Genomic DNA, 27,809 nt, shown 5'->3' with positions numbered 1-27,809 from the left:
AGTGGCTCAAGACTTTTGCACATTACTCTAAATACTCGTACTGTGATTCCAGTGACTGCTGTAGTTGTGTAATTATGTTTTTTTCCCCTCCAGGAAAACAAAGATTATGCTTTCTGTAACAGTTTTGAAACAATCTTTCAATTAATTTCCTCTGGTTAAAATCGATACTGTATAACTGTTTTCTACAGTCATTGGTTAAAATAGTCCATGAAGGCCTCGCGCTTGTTATTAACCACAGTTACGACAGCTTCTGAATGCAGCACGCAGGAAGCTCGTGACGCAGAACGTCGCTCCGCCCCCATCAGCAGGCAGTTGTGCTAACATCTTCAGCTCTGTCTTCATTTTTTTGGCCAGAAAAAGTTACTGAAGGAGCGCGTTGATCTCCTATGAGCATAGACACTGAGCTGGACAGACTGTTGACTCTGGCCAAGAAGAGAAATGGAGAACGGTATGTCCTCAACCGGTGACGCCCAGCTGGATCAGTCTATCCGGCAGTGGCTGCAGTACGACAAGGTGAGCTGACAGCTAGCGTGCTAGCTCAGAGTGCTTTAGCTTTGCTGTAGTCATCAAACACATTCAGGGTTATCTTTGTACGAGCGATTTTATTTATTCTCGGGCGATTACGAAGATACACGAAGATTCCAGTTAGTAACTTTGTGAGTTGAGTGGTATCCTTGACTGGTCCTTTCATTTAAGCCTGGATCAATGAACTTTTTGTGATAGTGCTCAATTTAGATTTTCATTTAAATCTGCTACTTGTTTACTATAATAAGTTGATATAAGTTATATTGACTTGGGTTTTAATGGATCTGTATTTTATGTTAAAGAAGTGCCCATTTCCCACGAATCACCCCAAATCAAGTATCTGCCAATTAATGACAAAATACATTATTATTATTATTATGCCTAAACTAAGAAGCGCAAAGAAGAACTGGATTCTTCTTTCCCCGTGAGAATTAGATGATAGCCTGTTAATAGTCTGGATAAGCATAACAGAAAATAGATCTGATCTGTCATTTGAAAGCAGAATCTCATGTTTCTTAGACCTCGGCTTAAAAAACACTGTAAAGGAGGGTGTCCAGTTTCTTTAGCATTGTTTTGTCTCAAATCACCACAGACTTTCTACTTGACCATCACCAATTTGCTAGAAGATTTTATGGTCTAATGTTTGGACATATATAATGATCAGTGTGAAATTTCAGCTTCATATGTTGTGTACTTTTCAAGATGTATAGTTTTGAAAATTATCTCTTGATTCACTTCCACCATGTTTTTTTTTTTCACATTGCAAAATCTGAGGCCATGTTTGAGCATGAATCAGAAACTATTAAAGATAAAAGCCTGAGATTTTTCACATTCTCACCTTAAAAATGATGAGATGGATCGAAAAAAGTCTGATTATGACTGGTTAAAATATGAAAGAATAAATAAATAAACAAAGAAAGTAAAACCGAATTGTAAAGTCCAAGTAATTGGAAAAGAAAACACACTGCAAAAAAAGACAACTTTCCAAATGGGACATAGATGTATTTCACAAAAATGCCAAATAAAACATTTAGAATACTTGTCAACATGAAAAAATGCTGTTTTCATTCAACTTTAATCTGGATGGAGCAAATATGACAAGTTTTACTACAAAAGCAAAAATATAAGTAGGTCCTCTAATCCAAATGGAGCAAAATTCTGGAGTTTAAAGTAAATTAAATTGTAATAATTTCACAGCAATCATTACATATGCCCAAATTTTAAACCATAAACTTTTCAGGGACGTCAGATGTGGATGAACAGAAAATATTGTAGGAATTTGATGCTTTGAGATGAAAATGACCCTTAAGCATTTTTGCTAGAACCCGTCATAATTCAAATTATAGCTCTTTTTTTTTTTTCTTAAATAATCTTTGTCAACTATTTTACATCCAACCAACAAATCAAGTCAAAGAAGCCCTTGTTCACACAAAAATAGAAGAAGTTCTCCGGGTTGCGTAACTCGTGACCACTCCACTCCACGAACACTGACCTGCCCTCCCCTACTAAATTAGTTTGAAGCTGTTTTGCTTCCAAGAACACGAGAGCTAAATTAAAGTCATCATAGACCCCTTTTGACATTTTGCCCTACAGAATTAATACTGATCTGCAAGGTTGGAACAATTACAGGTAGTTTTTCTCTACTTCTCCTCCTGTCTTAGGTGTAAAATTACGCCAGTTGTGGATTTCATAAGCTGAACTGACCCTACTTTATGAAGCCAGTAAGTGACCAGTGGTGTTCCCCAGGGCTCTGCTCTTAGACTTCTCTTATCTTACACAGAGAAGTTTCCACTTGGGTTGCGTATCCACAAACATTCATCACTGCAGGTTTGCTTTCTTCAAAACCAGAAGTCAACTTATGCTTGTACTCAAGCGTCTGCTGTTACTGAGTCTTTTTCATTTTAACGATTATAAATCCATAACCCTCTGTTTGGTCCCCAAACGTTTGTCCAAATTTTGCAGGAGACTCTTTCTCTTCTGTCTGCAAGCATCAGTTATTCCTAATATTATATTTATTTTTAATATCCACATTATTATTTTTATAAATACTACAAAATAACAGAATTATTTAGTGGAAAATAATTTGAAATTATAAATCAGTAAAACAGAATATGACTCAGATTTTATAATAACCCACAGTCAGCTGCTGGTCATACATTCTGGTATGTTGGTCATTACTACCATTACTGAAACAGAACCAGTCACATGGTCTTAACATGCTTACAACACAAACGTATAACCAAACTAACCCGGCTACTCCCCGACTATCAGACCTACACAAACACAGTCATTCTTGGCCTTAAAGACATATGGGATGTCACAAATTAGGTCACACTGGAAAAAGACCCCAGATTCATTAGTCTTGAGATAATTGTGTTACAGCGGCTTCCTCAGGGGTCCACGTGGTCAGAAGTGCCGTCCTGTCTGGACGTTCTGGTAGTAATTCCTAAGTAATTCTTACCCTCTAAACTTTCCTGTTGTCTATAGAAGCTGTTGTGTTGGGTTTTTTTTAATGCTAACTTTATCATCAAGTGACAACACTGTAGACAAGATTTTAAATCTTTAATTGTGTTCATTTATTTATTTATTAATTTGTGGATAATAAAACAATTCTCTTCCCCAGAACCCCAAAACGAAATCCATGGTGCAGGATATGGTGAAGGAGGGAAACAAGGAAGCTCTGAAGAAGTGTTTCTCCTCCAGGATGGAGTTTGGCACAGCAGGTCTGAGGGCAGCCATGGGGCCTGGTATATCCTGTATGAATGATCTAACTATTATTCAGACCACACAGGTGGGTCAGTACTGCAGCTCAATACGTTTCGAGTCACATGCAAAGTTGCATATTTCTGTTTTTGATTTTTTTGTCTTTGTTTTGTGAAGAAGTTGAGGAATGCTAAGTATTTCATTGTCACCCAAAACCCCCCAAAATCTGTTTCACACTTTATTTTATAGCTGAGTTTAAGATCGTATAGATTGCTTTATAGCACTTCATAGTTTATTCCTGCCTGCGTGTGAGCCAGAACCCCCCCTTAGGCAGGGCTTTTCTGGCTCTAGAATAATGGAGATTGCTCTTTTTGCACTGAAGATCTGACACTGCAGGATCAGTGAAACTATATACACAAGCAGTCCTTCAAATCACTGATTTGTATAAAAGCTAGCTCATAGTTTTGTGATGATTGCTTTTATGCATATTGTTCTGAATATATATCCAACTTCATGTTCTGTAATTATTATTTTGTGATTTTTTTTGTCTGATTCATTGCATGACTGAAATTGTTATAATCTGGGTTAAAACCCATCAATCTTTGAATAGTTTGTGCCTTTTTTGTGAGAGGTGCAGTGTATATATATTTATTTAAAGTTATAATCAACCATTCTCAAGACCTTTCTCTTGTATCTTCCAATCCTTTCCTCCCTGACAGGGTTTCTGTTGCTACCTGGAGCAGAGTATTGGGAACCTCAAAGAGCGAGGGGTGGTGATTGGGTACGACGCTCGTGCCCACCCTCCCAGCGGGGGCAGCAGCAAGCGTTTCGCCAGCTTGGCTGCGGCTGTATTCATCAGCCGAGGAGTCCCTGTCCATCTCTTCTCTGACATCACCCCCACGCCCTTTGTGGTAATCACTTGGTTTCCTGTTTCTTCATCACTTGGGGTTTTTTTGGGATGTTGCAACACGTATTCATCACAGTCAAAAAAATAAAAGCAAATTTTATTACTTGTGGTTATGTTACAAGTGAGCAGGTCAAAAACGAGAGTGTGTGTGTGCTGAGAGTGTGAATTGGAATGTGTTACAAAAAAAAAAAAACTGGTCTCAACACTGTTTGGTCCTAGTTTGATCATTTAATTTTCACATTTATGAAAGGTGCTTTACTCTTATTTTTTAATAATTTTGCTAGTGAGGTGTATGACAGTGGGGCAGATGCTTCAGGGCAAATTCCAATTAAAAAATAAAATCCTCTCACTTTCCTTCAGTATACAGTGCAACATGTTGCATAACACATGTAGCAGTCACCAGATTATATTCAGTTTAAAGAAAGAGGATCTGTGATTAGCAATTTAGTCTGTGGACATCAATACCACATACTTAAGTCTTATTTGTATTTCTAGGTGATTATTCAATATATCTATTTAGCCACTTATTTTATTCGGTTTTTGCTCAATTTTCCTGTTGCATTACTTATTTTCCTCGTGTAATAGTGAGAACAGCACGCAATATTTATCTTGTTTTTATATAGCACTTTCCAAAACCAAGCCATAAAGTGCTAGTCCAACATCTAAAAAAAATAAAATACATAGAACAACAAGTTTCAACAAGTGATTTTAAAAAGCCAGCAGATAAAAATAACTTTTAAGAGAAGATTTTAAAGACTGCCTACCTCAGATCTTCAGTCAGGGAATTCTGTATGGCTTAAGAAACAAGCATAAAATGTTTCAATCACTTCTAAAGCTATGAAGTCGTCATTGAAGAGCTGCAGAGGCTGCTGTAATGCGCCCTCTCCTTCAGCTACGTGTTAGAAGCCTAGCAGCTGCATTTCCATTTAATAGTAGCCTGTTAATGTTACGCTGGCTTATGCTGGCGTAACGTGCATTACAGTAGTCAACTCTGGAAGAAATAAAAGCATGACCTTGTTAAGTCATGCTGAGATAGGAATGAGTGGATTTTAGGTGTCTGTCTAAGCTGGATGAAACCGACTCCATGAAATTTTAGACACTGTGAATCAAAAGATGTCAGATTCCAAGATTAGCCCTGGGTATGAGCCTACTTACAGACCAGAGGAAAGATCCACAGTCATTCAGCTTTAGTGAAAATGTAGACCATATCTCTGCAGGATTTGCCCAAAGGCCGGCATATAAACCGTCAACAGTGGTTTAAGACCTGTTCTCAGTAGGGATTCATCGATATATCAACCAAATGTTAGTAATAGCCAATACCTGCCTTTTTCTACTGATGTCAGCCCATCAGCTTAAAAATGTCATTTGCTGATGGCAGTGATATTTATCAATCTGTGAATGTCACATCAGGTTTATGCTGCTGATGTTTTTCCATTATAATACTTTTATAAGCATAGCCCCAGAATTTCATAAAAGTGTATTCCTAATTCTCACTTTTTCATCCTGATTTTATCTTTCACTGCAGTTTTGTTGTAAAGAAAATCTTTGTGTAGCACAGTTTTTGTTGTGAGTCTTCAGACAAAAAGGAAAATGAGGGAAAATGTCATTGAGCTGCTCAAATTCACCTGATGTACTCCCAAAGTAATTAAAAAAAAATGAGATTGACATTTTCCTTAAGTGCAACTTGATCACGATTAATTACCTCCATGATGGTGTTATAGCAGAAAACATTTTAACCATTTGGCTCTCAGTAGAAATGATTTCATTCCCTGATAGTAACCAACTATAACATTGTTTTATTAGTAACATTTTCAAATAGGCTTTCTTTATATTCCTTAACTTTTTTTTTTTTTTTGCTTCTGCATGGTGTACTTAAAATATTTATCATATATGAGGTACTATTGTCTTTCTCTCATTCTCATTGTAGCCTTTCACAGTTTCCCACCTGGGTCTGTGTGCTGGTATCATGGTGACTGCCTCTCACAACCCCAAACAAGACAATGGCTACAAGGTAAGACCTCATCATTGCCTTGTCTTTCTTCCTTAAATGCATCAATGGCTTACTGATAGTTTTATTAGTAATCTCTGCTAATTTTAAAATTGCACAGTTCCAATTTCATTTCTTTCCCATAAATTTCTGACATGTTTTGTTTTTTTCTGGTTTTGTCCTAGGTGTACTGGGAGAACGGTGCCCAGATTGTGACTCCTCATGACAAAGGTATATCTAAAGCCATTATGGAAAACCTGGAGCCTTGGCCTGAGTCGTGGAACACGGAGGAGGCCCTGAAGAGCACTTTGCTCAAAGACCCCTATCAGGATATTAACACAGAATACTTCAAAGCCATCCAGAAACACTGCCATCACAGGTGCTGCATAGATACACAACTTGCTGAGCAGCATGTACCATTTAAAACATGCTAGCGATTCTACTGTGTAATGTTTTAAATGCATAAGCTGCCATGTAGGCCGTACAAGTTCAAGCACATAATGTTTCGAGGTAGAAATGAGTAATGAAGTAGAAACCTGTGGATATTCATAAATCATGTTTTGACTTTTTTTGCAGGGAAATAAACAAGAAGTCAGAGGTGAAAATTGTACATACATCTGTGCACGGTGTTGGTCACACGTTCGTCCAGTCGGCGTTCAAGGCTTTTGATCTTCGTCCTCCGTACGCAGTGGAGGAGCAGAAGGATCCAGACCCCGAATTTCCCACCGTTAAATATCCTAATCCTGAAGAGGGAGAGGGAGTCCTGGTGTGTAGTCAACATTTGTCACATCCAATCATATGTACAGCTGGGTCCGTAGGTTTTTGGACAGTGACACAGTTTTAATGTTCACGATCATGGTGGATTTTAAATCAGATCATCAAGATGTGATTGAAGTGCAGACGGGGAGTCTCAATTCAAGGGTTTTTACAAAAGTATCGCATTAACTGTTTAGGAATTACAGTATAGCCCTGTACACTTAAGACTTCATCCTGCTCCTGTTTCTCTTTTTTTGACAATGACACACCTTCCTCTTTGAGAGTATTCTTGACGTTTTGTGAAGTTGTTTTTCTTAACTAAGGAAATAATTTTGTAATCATACACTTATTTTTCTCATATTGAGATTTCCAGTGAACAGAAACCAAAATGGAAGTTTAACCCCCGAAATTAACTCCAGATCTTTTTTTCTGCTTCTATTTGTCATAGACTAAAGGAGAAGGCCTCACCTAGCAGTTAAACTGCTTGCCAGTAACGTGTCTATGTCTAAAACTGGCCGTAATTTCGAAACAGTTAATACAATCCATTTGTTAAATTCCTTAAATTAAAGGGGAAAACACTTCAATCATATCTGGATTATTTGATTCAAATCTTCTGTGGTGGTGTACAGAGGCAAAACTACAACAAATGTTTCACTGGCCTAAAACATATACAGCTGACTGTAGTAGATGACTGGTTTTGGTTGATGGTGTAACAAGTGATTGGTTGTTTTTTTGCAGACATTGTCATTTGCACTGGCAGAGAAGGAGGGGGCCTCTGTGGTGCTGGCAAATGACCCTGATGCAGATCGACTGGCCATTGCTGAGAAGCAGGAGAGGTGCGTTTGTGTGCATATACAGCTTTAATAGGGTTTGCAGCAGAGTTTGACACAGACTTATTGGGCAGGTTTATTAGGGTTGAATGAATAAGAAATTATGGTGACCCACACATTTTAGAGCTACCCAGGACCTCCAGCTGCTCAGTTCTGGGTCTTTTTGTCATTGTTTTTCATGATGATGATTTCATCTTTTCAGTTGGTGAATGATCAGACCACTCTACACCCAGACTCTTGTAATAAATGCAGTGTGTAGTTTGGCATCATCTTGCTGAAATATGCAAGGCCTTCCCTGGAAAAGATGTCTAGATAAGAGCATGTGCTGCTCTAAAACCTTTATATACCTTTTAGCATTGATCGTGCCTTTCCAGATGTGCAAGGCACCAATTCACAGATGCAGGCTTTTGAACTGACTGCTGATAACAAGCCGGATGGTCCCTTTCCTCTTTAATCTAGAGAAAATAATGTCCATTTTTTTCCAGAAATAATTTAAAACTTCTATTAATCTGACCGTGGAACAGCCTTTCCGGATCATATTCATATATGGCTTCTCCTGATGGAGCTTTAACCTGAATTGTAGATGGCACGGTGAACAGAAGGTGATTTCTAGAAGTTTTTCTGAGCCCATGCAGTGATTTCCATGGCAGATTCATGCATGTTTTTAATGCAGTTCTGCCTGAGACCCACTAAAGATCACAGGCATCCAATATTGACTTTTGGCCTTTTTCACTTGCACACAGGGATTTCTCCAGATTCTCATAATCTTTTGGTGGTATTATGTGCTGCAGATGAGAAGATACTCAAAGTCTTCACAATTTTTTCGTTGAGGAATTTTATTCTGAAAGTTTTTCACAGTTTGTAGAATCAGCTTTTTGTAATTTGGTGAATCTCTGCCCATCTTTACTTGTACAAAACTCGGCCCTTTCCAAGAGCCTCTAGTTGCTGTTTCTTTTTTTAGTGCCATTTACTTTTACAGCCTTCTGTTGCTCCCCATCCTAAATTGTTGGAGACGTGTTGCTGTCATCAGATTTTAGGAGCTATTTTTAATGTAACAGTTTAAACATTACAGAATTTTTAATGATCACACATCGATGACCCTCTGCATAAGGTATGTTTGCTTGCCTTCACTTCCATAACCTCTGTCTGTGTCTGTGTTAGTGGACAGTGGCGTGTGTTCAGTGGTAATGAGCTGGGAGCATTGCTTGGCTGGTGGATATTTCGCTGCTGGAGGGAGCAAAACTCTGACGCTGCTGCTGTGAAAAACCTCTACATGCTGTCGAGCACCGTCTCATCCAAAATACTGCGCGCCATTGCTCTGAAGGAGGGCTTCCACTTTGAGGTAACAAAGTTGTTTTTAAAATAAGATCAGATCAGTTAAATTTCCCATGCATCCAAAGATTCTGTAAGAAAATGGGCCTAACTGGAGAGGAGTGCTTGTATGGAATTCCTGCTAGTAATCATATTTAAGAGAAACTGAGATAAAAATGTACTATGAGACTATTTAACAATACTGTTTTAGGTTTCTCCACCGCACGTGTTTCAGATTAAATGTTTCAAACCATTCTCCGTGGTTACTGTTAACCAAATTTCTTACATAATGTTTGGCCAGGAAACACTAACAGGGTTCAAGTGGATGGGTAACAGAGCCAGAGACCTTTCGGACCAGGACAAGACTGTGCTGTTTGCCTTTGAAGAGGCCATAGGTATTATCACACGCAGCACACCCACGCAAATGACTGTTTTCAAACTGAGACCAGTCCTGATTCATGCTTTGTGGCTAATGCACACAATGATCTCCACAGCGTCACAAGCTGAGTTAATTTTAACTGCCTAAAAGTATTCAAGTAACATAAATTTGTGTGGGATTAGTTGATGACGACAACATTTTTCTGTTTGAGTTTTTGGGAGCTCACAAGATCTAAACTAAAGTTTAAACTCAACCTAAATCTAAACTAAACCTTCCAAAAACTTGCTTGAGGATAAAAAAAAAATAGCCTTAAAGTGATGGCAGTGAAACTGAAATGTATAGTTACTTTGCGTATGAATAACCTGTTGGTGAACTAAACTAGATGTATAAAGTGCACAGTGACATGGAAAAGTAAAGTTACACCATGTTGGATATTTCTGCTATGAACGGTTAAGTGAGAGGAATGTGAGCTGATCGCTGAAAGACATGAAGTTAATTTTTAACTTCTTTTGGGCCTTTCAGCTTCAGAGACCTTCTTTATCCACAAACTTCTTCTGCTGTGGCAGCTGTCAGCAGCCATGGCTTCTCTAAACAGCTACCTGTGTCTATGAAAGTAAAGAAAGCTGGTTCCTCATCTCATAGTTTAATCAAGAAGTGGCAGTTAACAGGAACCGAGGTTAAGTTGAGATCTGTAAGACCAAAAAAGGGAGAATTGCTTGTAGACCAAGGACAATCCCTATTTAACTGCAAAAGACCTTCAGAATGAGTCACCAGCAGTGCACTGAGAACTAAACAAATATGACCTTTATGGAAGTGGCTGGGCTTTTTGGCTGTAGTTGTTTCCACTTGCAAAGCTGAAAGTATTTCAGTGGGAGAGGGAACAATAGATCCAGTTTAATATTAGCGAATAATTCTGGAAGCAAAGGTCACACCATTTCATCTCTGACAAGAAAAGTATCACAAACTCACCTCAGACTTCACAGTGGACTAATTCAAGAGGTGCAAGCTGATGCAGAGCTCTCACAGTCCCCTGAACTAAACACTGAAAACTGTGACCAAGGGTTGTATCATTACTGTGAATAGAAATGCTTCACTTTCTTTACTTTACAAGTGAATCTAATCACACAATGTTGCGCTATCTTGTTAATTTGGTTAATGAAAATATGAGTCATCAAAATTTAACATGTAAAAACATCAGATTCATCTGACTGTGATCTCAGTCTTGATTATTAAAAGGTTTGAGCCATGCTGACAGTCAAACACAAAGGCTGAGTTAATAATAAAAGTTGTTTGGGGTTAATAAGATTGTTAGTAAGTCCAACACACACATACAACATAACAGCATAGTTTCCAGCATTCCCATATAATAAGATTATACTACTATAATTGGAATCTCATGCCTTTGGATACACTGTTACTAAAAGAAGTGGCAGCTGACTACAGCAGCTGGAGGTTTATACAGTCTAAGAGTGAACTCTGTGTGTGTGTTGCAGGGTATATGTGTAGTCCCTCTGTATTGGACAAGGATGGAGTGAGCGCTGCAGCCATAGCAGGAGAGATGATTTCCTTCCTGGCGACTAAAAAAATCAGTCTTTCTCAGCAGCTCACTACAATCTATGAAGAGTAAGATGCACACACAGTTCACCTTGAACTTTCAATAACCTAAAACTGCAGGCTCCAACTCTGTCTTTGATTATTTCTTATCATCAGGTATGGCTACCACATCAGCAAGAACTCTTACTTTATCTGCCACGACCAGGCAGTGATCCGCAGTCTGTTTGAGCGTCTGCGCAACTATGGTGGCACGAAAGACTCGTATCCCACCGAGTGTGGTCGTTTTGCCATCGACGCTGTGCGAGACCTGACCACCGGCTACGATAGCAACCAACCCGATAAAAAAGCTGTGAGGGCAAAAACTTCACACCTGTAGTTCATACACTGAGAGCATAACAAACCTCTTAATTACACATTATAATTGTGTAAGAGTTTTCTTTTAAAACAGTTGTTAGTTTTAAACTGCAGAAGTTTTGTGTTTTTAATTTTGCTCGTCTTTCCAGTTTTATTTATTTCAATGTATCTCCCTCTGTCCATCTAACACTCCTTCCTCTCCTCTCTCAGGTTCTTCCCACCTCTAGCTCCAGTCAGATGATCACCTTTACCTTCTCTAATGGGGGTGTGGCCACCATGAGGACCAGCGGCACAGAACCAAAAATCAAATACTACACTGAACTCTGTGCTCCTCCTGGTAACAGGTAGGTTACTTTAGAGGCAAAGCTAGTATAAGCATACTATAGAACTATTACATTTTTCTACAGGTTGCAGAATGGCTTTATACATCTACTTTTGTCTGACGTCAGCCCAAATCCGAAGGAATTTAATGATGGACAAAAACTTTTTTTTTGTAGGAATAAATAGTTGCTTTATTTTTTCTGAAAATAAACAAAACGCACAGTTTGAAATGTCATAACTGAACAGTGCAACTCTAGTAATCCCTCATAAATGTCATGTTTTCTATTTTTTTTCCTCTCTAACAGTGATGTGCCGCACCTGAAGAAGGAACTGGATGACTTGGTTGATGCCATCATTGAAAACTTTTTCGAGCCAGATAAGAATAAGTTGCAGCCAAAGCCACAGTAGCGCAGTAGGGTCTATAACAACAAGCAGGACAAGCTGTGCTTAATATCTCTGACCAGCATGCCACATGTTGTCTTAATTCTCCAGACGAGATTCTTTTTAATTCTGGCTTCACATCAATTCATAAACATGTTAGTGACAAGTTAACCGTGTTGCTCTTTTACAATTTGGAGATCTCATGATGTTTTTGTTGATAATTAGTCATTTTAAAATGATCTCAAGAGTCATGTGTTGTTATATTTTCAGTAGTCAAAATGTTTCACAGCTTCATGTTTTTGTTTTTTAAAATTTTCAGTTTACCTCAATGCCTGAGATCTTAAAGCGCACAAGTCCAACCATCTTACACCCACAGCCATTCCTGTTTTCACACTATTATGCTTTCTGTATTTCCTGTTTTGATGACATGCATTCCACAGTATGCTTCAGCATCATTTGCTTTGCTGCTAATGTCAAGAATTAGAGGAGAGTGTAAATGAGAACAGTAAAAGTTTATAGCGCCATCAAGTGGAGACACCGACTCCTCGTTTCTTCATACTGTATAATAAAATGTTAGAAGTCAGAGGTTTTTTGTTTGGTTTTTTTAAACTTATTTTCAGTATAAATTCATTTGATGGTGCAAATAATGTGCCTGTTTCCGGTATTCTTCATGCTGAAAAATACAACTTTACTAAATAAAGATTTCTGACGGTACATGTGGAGATAAACGTGAAGTAACAAAAAAAAAAAAACGAGGGGACACACTATCGATCTGTTTAGTGAGTTCCACGACGCGCACAGTTGTCGCCCCTGCATCCTTCGCCAGCGCGCACGCTCAGCGTGCACTTGTCATGCCCCATCTGAGTACAGAGGCGAGGAGGGAGGTAGGATTTGGTCTGTCATCTATATTTAACTCGAGCTGAAGACGGCTCGAGCTGTGTAAAGGGCTCTCTCTCGTTCCTCTGTCTGTGGGCAGTTACTCTTACACTATAAGATTTCTCTCGGTGGTGGTTCTGCCGCTAGCCACGACAGACAGGAGTGACCGGGACAGGTAAGGAAGGAGGAGAAGATGAAAATGTTAAACTGATTAAAACGGGACGTTGTGTGCGTTGGGAATCTCGGGGTAAACAATATTTGTGAGCGATTTGCTCCCCGCACAACCCCCGTGCGTAAAAATAAACGGCTACGTGCGTAAAATGACCCAAACCCCGTTACGGTCCGTTGTTTGCCGCCCGCTCCTTGTATAAAAAATAGAGCTTTCACTTCCGCGTGATGCTCTCGAGCAGCATACAGATCTTGAACGTAGCACCGCTGATGAAGTTAACGATTTATTTATATTAAGGCAGGTATGAAAACGTTTGACTTTTGCTTTTTCGGGACTTTAACGTGATCGTTTTGGTTAAACGGACTATGTATCTTCACTTAACCTTGTACTCGTGTCCTAATATTGAGGTTCTGACGTTGTGTAATTTCTCACGGATTTTAAATGAAAAACGTACTGTGGAAACACAGGTGAGCGGTTATGTAGAGCTGTAGGATTAGCGGGAAGCGAGGGGGTCCCTTTCCTCTCTGTGACAACTAACCGGTCAAATATGATATTTGAAGGATTACCATCATTTGTTTGTGTGTCCTTGAGAATGTACCACTGAGTCCCACACACACACAAATCAGGTGATTCATAGTGTCCTGGGGAAACTGGCCTCATTCTACACTAAAAGCAAAGTCGAGCAAACATCAAGCTACAAGATTAAGTTCTAATTTGCAAAGTAAATGTTTGTGTAGCACATTTGTGTTCATTTGAAATCTCATAAGATCAAGCTAGATTGCAAATGCCTGCGGCTGTCCTTTCAGTTGTTTACTGGCTCTGATCTCTAACTGATATTTTGTAGGTGAAGTAGAGGCAAGCAGCTGCCTCAGGTCACAGACATCATGGAGGGTCTCTACTTTGAAGTGAAGCCAAGAAGGAGTGAAGCTCTTAGACCAGGGAGCTCTGACAAACCCCGTCATAACCTAACTCCAAACCACCGCTCATGTCCTTCACTTTCACGTCTGACCTCTGCCACGCAGTGTCTTCAGAAGCTCGGGAGGGAGAGGACTGCATCATGGGGGGCAAAGGTGGAGGGAGAGGAGGACGAAGTACGATACAAACTGGCGATGATTGGTTTTCGGAAAGTCCACCATCTGACCACCATGGCAATGCTACCCTGGGTGGTGGCTGAAATCAGCAGGTCCCAGCCCAGTGAGAGGGAGCAAAGTGGTGGGGTGCAAGCTGGGGGGTCTGGAGGTAGACAGCTGGGTCCTACTTCACGCAGTCAGACAGTTTTTCTGTGTGTGTCAGCATCAAGGGTACGATGTGTGTCCACGCTGGGAGAGAGCCTTGTATGGGACCCTCTGACACACACAGTTCTGTTTGAATGTCTTCCTCACCATGTGACCAAGCTAATACACAACAGCCAGGAGCCCAGTAGTTTTGCCTGCCTGGTGAGAGGCACACCGACTTGTGCCTGCTATGTCTTCCAGTGCCAGTACAGAACCAAGGTATGTATAAGTGTGTGTGCATGTGTTCTTGGATGTAATTACTTCAATCAACAATCGGGTAGAGCATTTGAGGCTGTAGAAATAATCTACACATGTATGCAAAGATACAAAAAATAAACATGTTTCACAGTATATCACAGAACAGCTTCAGAGCTATGGTAAATAATGCACACGAGCCAAATTAGAAGTCCAAAAAAGTCAAAGGGAGTTCTCTCACAACAAGCAACAGCATATGTCAACCACAAACCACAAACATATCAACACAAGCTCAGCTAGTAAAAGTATATTGAAACACAGCATGTCAGATAATCTAGAGCAGCAAGGTACAGATGAGAATGACACGAGAACTGGGGATCACCAGCCGTGTGACGACCTCTTCCTTATGTTTGCACAAATGACAAAAAGCTGCCTGAGCATTCGGTGTGACCGCATCAGTATTTATTATGACAACCCACAGAGAGAAACTAGATCTGGCTTTGGCTCGCTTGCGGCCCACATGCTCTGTGCTTTTATTCCATTCAGCAGCACGAGCAAACACAGACGTGCATTTGATCCACTTACAGTGACACACTGAGGACCAACACACCCCTGACCTCTAGTCCTTTTACCTTTCCTCCACATGACGTGCATGGCCAAAAGCCTGTGTGTGTTCACATTGAAATTGCAGCTGGTGTTAGATCAGGCCCGAGACATTCGATAGCATGCCATGCCCAACATGCCAGAGACTTAAAAGAGTTGACCAGATTAGGAAGATGGAGACAATGAAGGGTACTTGATGTGAAACGTGATGAGTCAGAGAAGTCAAAATACAAAATGTCACATGTGCACCACAAGAGAAATACCTGCACGCTTCAGTTATGCCTACAGCCATCATTTACTGTGTGGGGTAATGTAAATATCACTGTGTGTACATCTGTCTTAAATGCACACATAAAACTGAGCAGTACTTCAGCATTTACACAGCAGCTGCACACATGCCTGGATACGTCTGTCTGTTTTGTTGATCATGAGAAAATGAGCATACTTTGCATGAAGCGTGCAGGATGTGAAACAACGTTACCATAGAGATCACTTCCTGTCGCACAGATCCTGTTATGATGTTATGTTTGCAGCAGAGTGAGCGCTTGTTGTTTTCGTTACCTTTTCGAACATGTGACCATGATGATGTCAGGCAGACCACCTGTTGCTCAGGCTTCTCTCGCAGTTACGTACATTCTAATTATAAGTGGCATCTCTACGCAGTGCTGCGGGGCTTTAAATAGTGAGATAACACAGTCTTTTCTTTAGTGTTTTAAATGTTGTCAAATAAGTTTTTCATAACCAGAATAAAAGTGCATACTTTACAGCAAGATGGGAATCTAGAATGAACCCTCACCACCAAAAGCACAAAAATCATCAGATTTTGAGTCAAATTAATTATACATAACCTTACATCACAGACTTCACCCTGCCTCTCGCCCTATGACAGCTGGGATAGTTGGGCGGGAATGAGACAAGATAAGTTTCTAAATCTTGTGGAGGATCCAGATCATCTGGAACAAGGCACAGACAGCCAGGGGAAGAGAGAGGCATCAGGACAGATGAATGTCAGCACACTGAAAATAGGGCAGAGGAGAGGAAATGGGGAGAATATGGGAGAGGGAGCTTTGAGGACAGCAATTAATCTAATCTCATCTAAATTAGGTGCAATACATTTAATGGGAATGAGACCTGGATTTATAAGCCTCTGCACAAATCCTGATATTCTGATTCCAGAGGAATTGACCGGCTTTGGATAAGGGCATCCAGCCTTGTGTTTTCTTTTCAACTGTGAGGATGGACAGAAGCTGGATATGCTGTGGAAATGACAATGTAAATGTGTTAAAAGATTTGAGAAAATCAGACAGGTATGAGAGGGGCATGCCCAGTCACAAATTGTGTTTCATCCAAAGCATCTCGCAGTTTGATGGTGGAAGACAGAGCTGGAAAAAAGTATCTCTGCATCAGGCATGGATCGACTCAGAAATGAAACAGTTGTCAAGAGTCTCTGTTAACTGTTCAACTTGCTGTCTGAGCTGTGTCAGCCACACACACAAACACACACAATATCGCTCTTTGCTTCTGTGGTTATTGTCACTTTCAAGTGGTGAAGGTGAGAGTGCAGTAACAGCAGTTTCACACAATTTCACACATTTCTCAAATGGGGCATTTCAGTTTGGACTGTTGTGATATGAAATGTGCACCTGAACATGCCAGATCAGGGTTGGTTCATGGCTTTCTGGCTTTCTTTATGAGAACCATGCCAAGTTAAACTTTTGAATCAGAAAAAATATCTGTATTTTTTCTTTAAGCACATATTCAGAGTCAGAGAAAACAGGAGTTCCTGTTCACTGCAGGGGACAAAGAATGTACCACCATGAAGGATTTGCTCTTGTTGCTGCATTAGTGGTTCCTCTTGGCTGGTTACACGGTTATAATTTAACTGCCTCCGGACAGGAAATGCAGCTCTCTGCTCCATGTTGTGCCATGTCATACTGTTATCGCAAAAGAAGCTATTATATTGTATCTCCATATCTGCAACTGAAAAACTAAGTTGCTTAACAGTGCCGTTGAATATACACGTCCGCTTTTTTAGACCACTTGTGTTTTACACATTTAAGGTAAGTGTGTTTTTAGATGGCTGACATTACTATTTCAGGATTAACACTTTGTTACAGGTGCCACTGTGCTTTGCAGTTTCCTTTGTGTGTTTTGTAAATTTGCGTGCATGTTTGCAGGGACATGGGACCTTTTTGTGGTTAAAAATGAGACATTATAGGAAAAAAACCCACCAGAGCTAAATTTATGTACCTCAGCAAGAAACATAAACTTCCTATTCTCTATTAAGGGAGAGAAATGATCTCAGGAGGTCGGTGGGGCTTCCCCTTTCTGCTGAACTAGGAAAAAAGAAAGGAAAAAAGAAAGTAACCACTGGGTGTCACCACAGAGGTGTGTAAAAATCACTGTTTTGGTGTGAAAATCTGTTTGCATTACTTTGTATTTGTTGCTGTGCTTTTGTGGGATTTCAGCTGTAAATTTACGTTTTACAAGCCAGCTTCTCTTCACTGTGTCCCTGTGCAATCTGTGATTCCTCTGGCGAGTTGAGAGCAGAGATGAAGGTTTGTTTTGTTTGTCAGGTTTAATTTGTTTCTTGTATATTGGTTGAGAGATGAAGCACAGGGAGATATTATTACATTTTGTTGCACCTCCAGATCACTTGCATCAAAATGACTTAATAAGACCTTGGAGGAGAATGTGCTCTCTGAGTGCCTTTGTGTTCATTAGCAAAGTTACTAAACCTATTTTTCCTTTAACATATGGTAGTTACTGAAGAATAAATACTACAGTGCTAGACTGTTTTTATTGGCATCTACTAATTGAGGAGTTACCACCACTGCACTTACAATATTTTATGTCTTACTTCTTTGGTAATGAAAAGGGAGCATTCATGAACACCAAGTGTTTGTTTTAATCACTAATAGGCTACCATTTGTAATACTGAACAGTAATTTATGAGAGACTTTGAATAAAATGCATTGCTTTCTTTGGATATAAATTGATGACTAAGCTATGCATAATAAATAGACGAATACGATTTTCATTACACAGCTTCCCATTTTATCTTGTTTTTATGGGACTGTTATTTTTGCAATTTCAGAAGAATAATTTTAATCCATATTCATCTCAGGTTTATTAGATATCAACAGTAAATGGTTATCTAGGAAAAATGCTATTGCACTTTAATTAATCAGTGTTTAAAATATCTGATAAATATTTATAGGGAGGTTGCATTATTGTACGAGCCGTCCACTTTTCTTCAATATCATCTACACGTTGGCTGTTCGGCGTGACAAAACTGTATCAAATGCTGACTTTGGCGTTAATGAAGACTAGAAACTTTTGCGCCACAAGTGTACTTTTCATCCCAAATTCTCATTCAGTGGCACTCCCCAAAGGCTGTGCATTCCTGGGTGGAAATGTTGCTTATATAACGTCATGCCGACGAAAATAACAGATCTGCATTCTTGTAACGGTAATGTGAAATCCACCCTAATTTCTGCCGCCGAAACTTTGACTGCTCCGGGACAGGAACTGTGTCCATTTTCTCCATACGCGGAGGATGATTTGGCTACGACAAATCAGACGCAGTCAGTGGTGGAGGGAAACGGAAGTTACCATATTTGCTTTCAAAATAAAACAAAAATCTCGTTTAAAGAGTAAGGAATTTCCACGTTGAGCGCTGGAACTTTTTATTGCGAAAGTGTGTACCGGAAGCTGAATGGTCTTACGCTTGCGAACCTAACGGCGAACGAACAGCAGGATCCACCTCGGCTTCAGGGAGAAAAATCAACTTTCCAATGAAATGATATTGAAGCGCTTCGCGCTGGCAGGGACGAGTTACGGAGAAGTAACAATTCAGATTTAGTTTTTGTCAAGTTTATGGCGGATGGGATGAAAGCGCGATTCCAGCGATTCAGCCTGTTCAACAACAAACAAGAGTCGAGAGATGTGAGTGGAGTTTGAAGGCGTTGTTTTACTTTGTGTGTCATGCTAAAGTGGACAGTTAGCTAACGTTAAGTAAGCTTTTACATTAGCTAAATTTTCGCAACCTGTTGTTAGCTTTCGTCTGTGGTGGCCTTAGCCTTTTAAAACGACTCCAGCAGAATAGTTGTTACATGTCTAGTAATGTTTTGTGTAGCAGCAGTTAATGTGTTTAACACCAAATAATTTCGCTACAACCCTGATGTACAGGCTCGTCTTTATTCCAAATGTGCTTGGCATTGTAGTGACTACTGTACTTCATCCTGTCAACGGGATGCTACCGATCAGTTCATTGTGACCTTACCATTGGTTCGGGTGTAAAATGTTAGCTTTGGGTGGTCATTCAGGCTTATGCAGTTCACAGAAGTTTGAAGCTGGAAAGTGTAAAGTGTATTTACAATAGATAAATATGTCTACTTTTGAAACTTCCTCTAAAGTTATCAGATCAAAATTTCCCCTCTACTATGGTGCTTTCATGCGTTTGAGGTCATCTATAGATGTGTTTGTGAGTGAAAATAAGTTGGGTTTGAGTGTCACATGCACTGTCAGTAATGTATTTACTTTATTCCCTGCAGAGTGCCAAGAATTAAGGCATGAACACCTCACCATTTACTCTTCTGAAATGTGATGGGGCTTTTGACACTTTTTTTCTTCTAATTTACATAATGGGTCTAATAAATAATTTGTAAGTGAATCGTCATTCTCCTTACAAGTTTAGAGAAAGATCACTGTGGGGGAACGTTGCTCTTCCCGTCCTCACTCACAGTATTGTTCAGCATGGTTCTTATAACTGTGCTTAAGCACTCCAATAATAAAACAGGGTTTTTCCTTTCCTAGATGGTGTCAGAGCTTCTGCTTCTGTAAACTGTAGGTTACTAATTGTCAGACCCTTTAAAGAGCCGAATACATGAAAATCCAGTCTGCTTAGCTGCTGCCAACTCAAGCCAAATGTAGGTGTATGTGAGCGTGTGAGTGAGTCATGGCGATATCACCTCCAGATCCGTTGTGCTCCTGCCAGTGCTGTAGTCCTGGAACAGGAGGCACGTCTTGTATGGCATATTAGTCATAAAGTCTGTCATGAGCTATTACGTTGGCAGTCTGTCTCTGTTGAAACTGCTTTGCTTGCATGCAAGCGCAAAAGCTCATAACTGAAGTGAGGCTCAACCTTTGTGCTGTAAAATATCAGGGACATTTTAAAGAACCTTTGTCACAGCAGCCTTTTTTGGCATGTTATGGTAGGTTGTGGGATTCGGTGGTCTCAGGATCTTGTGTCTGCTTTTTGCTGATCATGTGCTTGTGTTTGGTTCATTGAGCCATGATGTTCCGTTTGTACTATGGCATTTGCAGGCAGGCGTTAAGCGGCTGAGATGAGAATTAGCACCCCCAAGTCTGGGGTCATTGTTCTCAGCTAGAAAAGGGTGGAGTGCCCACTTCGGGTTGGGAATCAGTTTCTGCCTCAAGTGGAGGAGTGTAAATGTGTTGTTCACAAGTGATGCAGACACTGTCACTTTACTAGTTGATTGATATTCCTATGCCTTCGGGAGTGACTGAAAGAGTAAGATCATGGGTACGAGCGGTGGAAATTAGCTTCCTCCGAAGAGTGTCTCGGCTCAACCTTAGAGGTAGGACGAGGAACTGTCATTCAGGAAAGGCATCGAAAATGTCCAGTTGAAGTGAGGCATCTGATCCAGCATGTCCTATGGAAAAAAGAGACCTCAAGGCACGCTGGAAAGATTACGTCTCTCAGCTGGGTGGAGAACAGGGGAGAGGGAGCTCAGACTGCTGTCCCTGTCACTGATCACATGAATTAAAGCTCTGAACCGAAACAGTAAATAACTTTCAAAAAATATTCATTAGTAACAGCTGTGTTTTACGTAGTACTTGATATTGAAATAGCTGGTGGGGAAAAAGGTTGATTTTGATATCAGTACAAACGGGAATCTTTTACCATGATAGTAACTCATTATTTGTTGAGTTTTGATTGAAATTCATCTTCAGGTGGAACTGCTAACAAATATTATCAGGTTTGTTTAAACCCAATTCTTTACAGAGCTTAAATTTAACCTTCTCTGGTAAAACAGCTGATTTCTGACTCAGATGGAAAGTACTGCATGCAGCCTTTTATTTTTTTGAGCTAATTAAAAAAAAAAAAACAGAAGTGATTGAAGTTAATGATTATCTAAACTGTCCAAGAGAGCCTTTAGAATCCCCCTTTTCCTTCTTGGCCACCTGCCTTTTCCTCCCTCATTTTATGCGACTTGGCTGCTCTTTTCATGTGACACACTCCATGCTCTGTAGCAAAAACAAGCTAGTAAACTGGAGGCACCTTCGAGTCTTTATATAAATAACATGTCCCTGTGGACTGTCAGACTGCTTTTTGCCTGTTTGTCTGGGAGTCTGTATCTAACCATGTCCATTCAGTGGCTGTTTGCCTCTTCAGTCACCCTGTCAGCCCTAACATTTCCACCCTACAGACATTCAGTCTTCTAAGATAAAAACATTGAAGATGTCGGGGATCTTTACTGACTTAATTTATTCTCAGTCAGAAGTTCACTCAGCACTGCGTTTAAACAAATCCTTACATTGTGGCCTTGTTGTTACACTTGAATGAGCTCATCGTCAGGGGTTGTCTTTTGTGCTGAAGTGGTTCTTCAGTCTGTTGAAGTGATGTCAATATGTTGGAAGCTTGTGGTTAACCATTTTCAACCATGTAAAATTGCCCTCTTTCTCCTCATTGTGCTTCACTTTCTGTAAGCGATGCTTCTCGTTTGTTGTTTATACATTGAACTTTGAACTTGGCAGAGCTCCACGAGGCACAAGACTCAAGCACATGATCATGGGAAGCAGAGAAGTGGGACTTTCAGCTGCCTCGTCATCTTTGTTATTCATTTTCATGTGTCTTGCTGGTGCGTTAGTGGGTTTTTAGGGGCATTTCTCCTTAAATTGTAATGGTTTTTGCCAGCATTTCTAGTTTGAATCATTCAACTTAAACGTCTGTTTAGGCTCAGTCTCTGTTTAAAGTGAAATTATCAACAAAATGTTTTTTGTTTTTTGTTTTTTTTCCCCTCCTCTCACTCCCAGTTATGGCAGATGGCTGCCCCTTCCTGAGTCTGGTTCTATTGGAGGTTTCTTCCTGTTAAATGGGAGTTTTTTCTTTCCACTGTTGCCAAAGGAGGTCATCTGATTTTGTGGGTTTCCTTGGTTTTCGCTGTTTTATTGTAGGATCTTTAACATACAGTATAAAGAGTCTTGAGGCAACTGTTGTTGCAATTTGGTGCTATATAAATAAAACTGAATTGAAATCAAATTGAAATTATCTTTGTTTTAGAATTTGTTACATATTGTTTAGTTGGGTTAAAAATAGATACTTTACTTTGAAGTATAATTAATAAATATAGTTATATACATTTATCATGGTTTTAAATTGCACCGCTGTGTTTTAGTTATTGGATTTTGGTGGTAAACCCTTTATCTTGGCAGCCCAGTGCTTTTAAAAAAAAAAATTTTTTAAATATAGATGTGGGTCACACTGCACTGGAGTTCCTCAAAGTTATAAATAGCCCAGGGGTCAGATAGTTCTGAAAGTCTAGCTATAATAAATATTTAAAAAAGAACTTTTAACTGAAAGAACATTTCCATATTTATAGATTTAAAAAAAACATTGTCAATGACATTATTGTTTTAGGAGTTTCTTATAGGGGCCTCTTTGTGGAAAAAACCACATTTTTACAATATTCCTCGGGAGCTTTCCCACAATTTTGTCCTGGTTCATGTTATATTCTGATGTTTGAGGTTTATTTTCTCTTTCTGAAAGACACCAACAGGTTTGTTTTGTTTACTGTGCCGACCTGCAGCTTCTCTTTTTCTGTCGTTCTTGTGTAACTTCCTCCTTTTTCAAGGCCATTACTACAGTACTTCTTTTTAATTGTGGTATGGTGTCGGACATCAAACTTTGTCAGTGTTGTTCCTCTGTGAGAGGCCGAGTCTGTGGGTCACTGCCTGAGGCCGTCCAACTGCCTTCCTGTTTGAGATCGGCTTCATGTAAACGTTCCACTGTGAGAGATAATGTGTGCTGTGTGCCTTTAGCAAGGGCTGCACCCTCACAAGCAAAACTTCTGTCAGCTTTGCTTCAAACCTCCAAAACAGATGTGTTAGCATGCTACGAGAAGTATGAAAGAAGAAGGAAGCAGTAGAGGAGTACTCACCAAAAGGTTATATGAGAATAGATGAAAAAGGATGATGACGTATAAATGAATTTGACTTTTCATTCACCAAATTTAAAGTGAGCTATATTTCTAGAAAGCTGTTTACTGGATTTCTGCATTAAACTTATAAAAACCATAAATATAGCTTTAGCTGTTTGTCTAAGAGTTCTGGGGTCATTCGTCAAATTACACAAGAATTTGACTGAAAGTCAGTGGCAACAGCTGTTATGGAGTCAGGACTAAATGAAACAAAACAATTCATTTGAAACAGTAAAACAAATAAAAACAATGGAAATGTATTAGTCAGATTATTTGAATCTCTGCTTCCTAGTCATGTGAAGTGCATTTTGCAAGGCAGTGACTACCTGATGTAGAAGAGGGCGATAACATCACCATGCCGGGCAGTTAAACAGGTTATCAAATACCAAATGCAGAGAAAATGAAACTCAGGTTGTGGGTAGAAATACAGTAAGATAAAGTCTTAACAAGGGCAGTAAAGAAGTGGCTATTCAGTATATTTTGTCACAGAGAGACACAAAAGAAGTCGGAGGAGGGTGAGGAGAGCCATTGGCAAGGACTAAATGTATCTGTTGGTTGAAGTGTTTCAGAGTCGAGCAGTGAAAGCAGGAGGAAGAGGAAGGGGGGGGTGTGCAAAGCAAAGAGAGTCTGTTGTTAGTGGACAGATAGCAGACTTCACTCTCATGCCAGAATGATTAAAAGCAAGTAGGCAGTAGAAAGCAGAGAGTGAGAAACATGGTGTCTAGATTCCTGTGTGAGAGAGTGACAGTCAAAGGAGGAAAGGAAGCTCTGTTTCAAGAGAGAGGAACACAAGATACTCAAAATGATATTTAACAAGTATCTTTGAGTCTGAATAAGTAAAGGGACAAATACATTTTAAAAAGAAAGCATTTATTAATTGTGATGGATTGCTGCTGCAGTAACTAGGTTTGCAGTTGGTCGTAGTGTAATTTGGGGGTATTTTTTTCATTTTCCCTGCTGATTAAGTTATTTATCTGAGTGATTCAAGCAAAAATGGAGTTGAAAGAAATATAGATTGATTCAGCCCTCATCTCTATATTTTACTTCCAAAGACACAGACTTTATTGCAGTTTTTATAGTGGCCTTGGCCAGTAGCGCTCACTTTCTGAAGGTGTTTCAAAGTTTTTATTTGGACATTGGCTGCTTTTTCACTCATTTTCAGTCCGATTCATGTGCTGATCTCAGCGTGGTGTGCAGTCTGTCTTTAAAAAATTGAGGAAAATGGATAAGGGCAGGACAAAAGAAGAAGTGACAACGCCTACAAAACTATATACAGCAGATGAAGAGTATCTGAAAGTCATGTCATTGAGATATAGGAGAGCAGCAGAAACCTGGGAGATGCATCAGTCTCATCAGAAATGGTCTCAGAGGAATGGAGGCTGTCAAGAAGGCATTCTTAAGGAAGAGACACAGGGAGAAAAGCCTGAGGTATGCCAGATTACTCAAAAACTGGACTGAAAATCAGTGGGAACAAGTTTTCTGGCATCATGAATATAAATTTGAACATTTTGGTTTGAATTGTTGCCGGTGTGTACTGAGGTTGTCAGAACAGATGTACAACAGTGAGGATCTGTGGCTATCTGTAAAACACCATGTAGGGTCCGTAATGGTTTGGGGTTGCATTTCAGCCAGCAGCATTAAGGATCTTCTCAAAATTAATCTTGAAATTAGTTATAGGATAAATTTGTTGCTCGTGTGCTTTTTTTTTTTAGCTGGGGATTCGACTGGGCCCTGTACTTAACTTGTATCTGTTTGCCATATATTCAAGCAGAAGAAGTGCTGTTGATGGTATTTAGCTGCATCTAGATGCAACTGGAGAGCAAAAGAAAGCTGGAAACCTGGGAGTGAGAAGTAGCCAAGGATTGCAAGTCTGAATTCCTACCTTTGCTTGTGTTTGGTGACAGGTTGGGGTGGGTACTGAGATAGTTTTGTTTTGGATCTTGTCAGTAATTACATTTCATAATTATTTACTACAAAAAGATACTGAGCACTTTTTTTTAAAAATTATTATTTAAACTCTCACCACTAAGAGCAAAATGTTTTGTGTACTTGTGTGCTGCAGACACAAATCCGAAAGCTTAAACTGTTGGTGTGTCACCCAGGAATGTATTTGGTAATCCTGTAAGCACTGCAGTGTTGTGCACAACCTTTAAAAGTGAAGACCCAAACCTGAACAGTCTTGTGAACATACATGGTTATGTTCCAACCCTTCATACTGTTTTTATATCCTTGAAAAAAAGAAAAAGGAAAAGTCAACAAGTCAGAATACTTATTACACATTTGGCTGACGCACCTATCCAGAGCAGCTTCCAGGTGAGAACAGAGAGTTATGTGTTTGTTTTGCTCAAAGAGCACACCTCATGCTGAGGCAAGACACGGCAGGACCTTGCTGGAAGTTTGTCTGTCAGACTGTAGATTTAGTAGCTGCTCAGGCATCTCTCATTATTGACATCACCAATGTGGCTCAACCGCTGCTTCTGCTTAGCTCATCTGCTTCCTCCTTTTTGTTCCTTGGTCTGGTACAATGATAGTGTGGTCCATAACAGGAGAAGGATGTATACTGTAGACAGCAAAAGGTTGTTTTCTGATTTGTATGGCGTTATCTTCTGTCCAGTGCTTGTTTGTAAATAGATTAAAACAAGGAAGTGGGACCAATTATCCGAAGAAAAGCCTCAGGCTGTTTGAATTGATCTCTCTGGTCATGCATAGCTTGTATAACTAAAGCCAAGCAATAAAGTAAGACATTAATCAAAGTGTGTGCAAGAAAAGAAAATAGGCCGCGCAAGAATCACAAAATACATTAAGCTACCTGAGTGGCTTAATGAGTTGTTTTGCCTGGATAAAAGAATGTTCTCGATGTGAGAGTAATCAGGAAAAAGGTTTTAAATTAACAGTACAAAGTGTCCCTGTATAGGAAAATGGTCAAAGAGTGAGCTTTATGTAACAAAGCCAGTATTGAGGATACACCGATTCTGCAACTAGATCACAGAACATCCCAGCTTTGTTAGGCTTTCTTATATTTCTCTCTGTGTCACTTTTCCATCTTTATAACTGGCACACACAGCATGTCAGACTCTTCTAATGGTAACGGACCTTGTGTTAATGTGGAGAGTGTAGCTACAGAAAAGGGCTTTTGTGCGGGGAAAGAACCCAGTTACAGTTCATTTGTTCTCAGCTGTCCCCTCTCAACCCTCAGAGCTCTAACCGGTCCAAACGGACACAGCTAGTGAGCTTAACTGAACTTGAGAGACAGATATTTCCCTTAAGAGGTAATCTAAGTCCAACACAGCTAAGAGGAGCCGGGGAAGGAGTGAATATTAAACTACAATTGCGAGGTTGCCAGAAATATGTCTTAGAAGGACACTTCTAAGCTCTTTATTCTTGCTACTTATTTAAATATGCAACTTTTTCTGAAATGTTCAGCACAACAAGGCCAAACAACAGATAACCTGAAACTTTTTACCTTAAGTTGAAACATAATGTCTGTTTAAGTTATCATAAAACCTAGGAGTGCTCTTCATTGCTCTGTTGTGTGAGCTTGTGAGTGTATAATGTTTTGTAGCATTGGAGTTTTGCTCCTTTTTTTTCTTTGCCGCCTTTTCTTTTCTGTCTCTGTTAGCCTGTGTAGTTATATGGAGGAATAGCAAAAGACTTTTTCCAGTAAAAATTTGAAATTGTACCTACCATAAGATCTCAGTACAGCGGTACAGTTTATAGGGCAAGAGAGGAAACTAGAGAAGATTCAGGAAGAAAAGAAATAAGTGCATCAAAAGGGCACAGGAGTACAAAGCCCGCTTTGAGGTCCCAATTTGGCATTTTTTTCAGCACCAGAAGACGACACAAGAGCTGCTTTATTCAGGGGTCTCCAAATACACTTCACACCATATGGCAGGTTAGCTCATAGTGAGGTGTGGCATCTACATCGATGCATGGAAAAGTTGTTCTTTGGAGTACGCCTTTTGTTTATTTTAGTTTATCCGCTGTTGCTACTGTAGGCAGCCACCTGTTTGTGGACATGCAGCCTGAATGCATGAACAGTGTGACGACTCAGTGAAATCACAACTTTAGAAATAATAAGGGAAGTTTAAAGTAAAACATTAAGTGGCACACCGATGTAGTGGTTGGCACTGTCAGCTCATAGCTGGAAGTTTCTGGGTACAAATCCACTGGATGGCTGGCCTACTTTGGCTGTCTCTTACACTCCCAAGACATGAATGTTCAGTAAATTGATTATTCTAAATTGGCCATAAGTATGAATGATTTTCTATCTCTCTGTGTTAGCCCTGTGATAGGTCACCCCTGGTAATCTGTCCACGTTGTATCCCACCTGTTGTCCTGTAGGCAGGCTTCAGCTATATACGGCTGAGGTAGGAGCCAGTCACTCTGTGACCCTGAATGGATTTATATGGATAAAGGGTTCAAAAAATATTATTAGAAGACAGAATTACTCTGGCAGTGG

At 39.8% G+C, this 27,809-nt stretch overlaps 2 protein-coding genes across 9 annotated transcripts in view; both read left to right on the top strand.

The window, feature by feature from the left end:
• Positions 1-258: 258 nt before the first annotated feature.
• On the top strand, positions 259-12,331 carry pgm2 (phosphoglucomutase 2). 2 transcript variants are annotated; one of them, XM_025907743.1, is made up of 14 exons: positions 259-513; positions 2,187-2,246; positions 3,149-3,316; positions 3,948-4,139; positions 6,063-6,146; positions 6,308-6,501; positions 6,699-6,888; positions 7,617-7,714; positions 8,870-9,050; positions 9,321-9,414; positions 10,892-11,021; positions 11,109-11,301; positions 11,517-11,650; positions 11,933-12,331. In XM_025907743.1, exons 2-14 carry the CDS (start codon positions 2,238-2,240, stop codon positions 12,033-12,035), a joined length of 1,770 nt encoding a protein of 589 aa, XP_025763528.1. In that variant the 5' UTR covers positions 259-513; positions 2,187-2,237; the 3' UTR covers positions 12,036-12,331. The 2 variants fall into 2 exon arrangements, with proteins under 2 accessions (XP_025763528.1, XP_003452257.1); XM_003452209.4 differs by lacking the exon at positions 2,187-2,246.
• Positions 12,332-12,808: 477 nt separating this feature from the next.
• Positions 12,809-27,809, top strand: part of tbc1d1 (TBC1 (tre-2/USP6, BUB2, cdc16) domain family, member 1) — a 46,170-nt gene continuing 31,169 nt past the window's right edge. Inside the window, exons 1-2 of one of the 7 annotated variants that reach the window (XM_019359879.1) lie at positions 12,809-12,892; positions 13,898-14,546. In XM_019359879.1, the coding sequence (XP_019215424.1) occupies positions 13,938-14,546 (609 nt within the window). In that variant the 5' untranslated portion in view covers positions 12,809-12,892; positions 13,898-13,937. Of the gene's footprint in view, positions 13,060-13,269; positions 13,355-13,897; positions 14,547-18,834; positions 19,074-24,664; positions 24,779-27,809 lie in introns of those variants that run through there. The other 6 variants (XM_005456850.4, XM_005456853.4, XM_005456851.4 and 3 more) reach the window with 6 other exon arrangements.

The sequence above is a fragment of the Oreochromis niloticus genome, linkage group LG6, assembly GCF_001858045.2.
Source record: "Oreochromis niloticus isolate F11D_XX linkage group LG6, O_niloticus_UMD_NMBU, whole genome shotgun sequence".
NCBI classification, from domain to species: Eukaryota; Metazoa; Chordata; class Actinopteri; order Cichliformes; family Cichlidae; genus Oreochromis; species Oreochromis niloticus.
Note: the sequence above shows the minus strand (reverse complement) of the source record. Positions and strands in the feature narration are given on the sequence as shown.

Excerpts from the sequence above, each read along its gene's own strand:
- pgm2 (XM_003452209.4), top strand. The coding sequence starts at position 439 with ATGGAGAACGGTATGTCCTCAACCGGTGACGCCCAGCTGGATCAGTCT. Across the intron at positions 6,502-6,698 it reads CAGAAACACTGCCATCACAG|GGAAATAAACAAGAAGTCAG; the intron begins GTGCTGCATAGA and ends CTTTTTTTGCAG. Across the intron at positions 9,051-9,320 it reads AGGAGGGCTTCCACTTTGAG|GAAACACTAACAGGGTTCAA; the intron begins GTAACAAAGTTG and ends ATGTTTGGCCAG.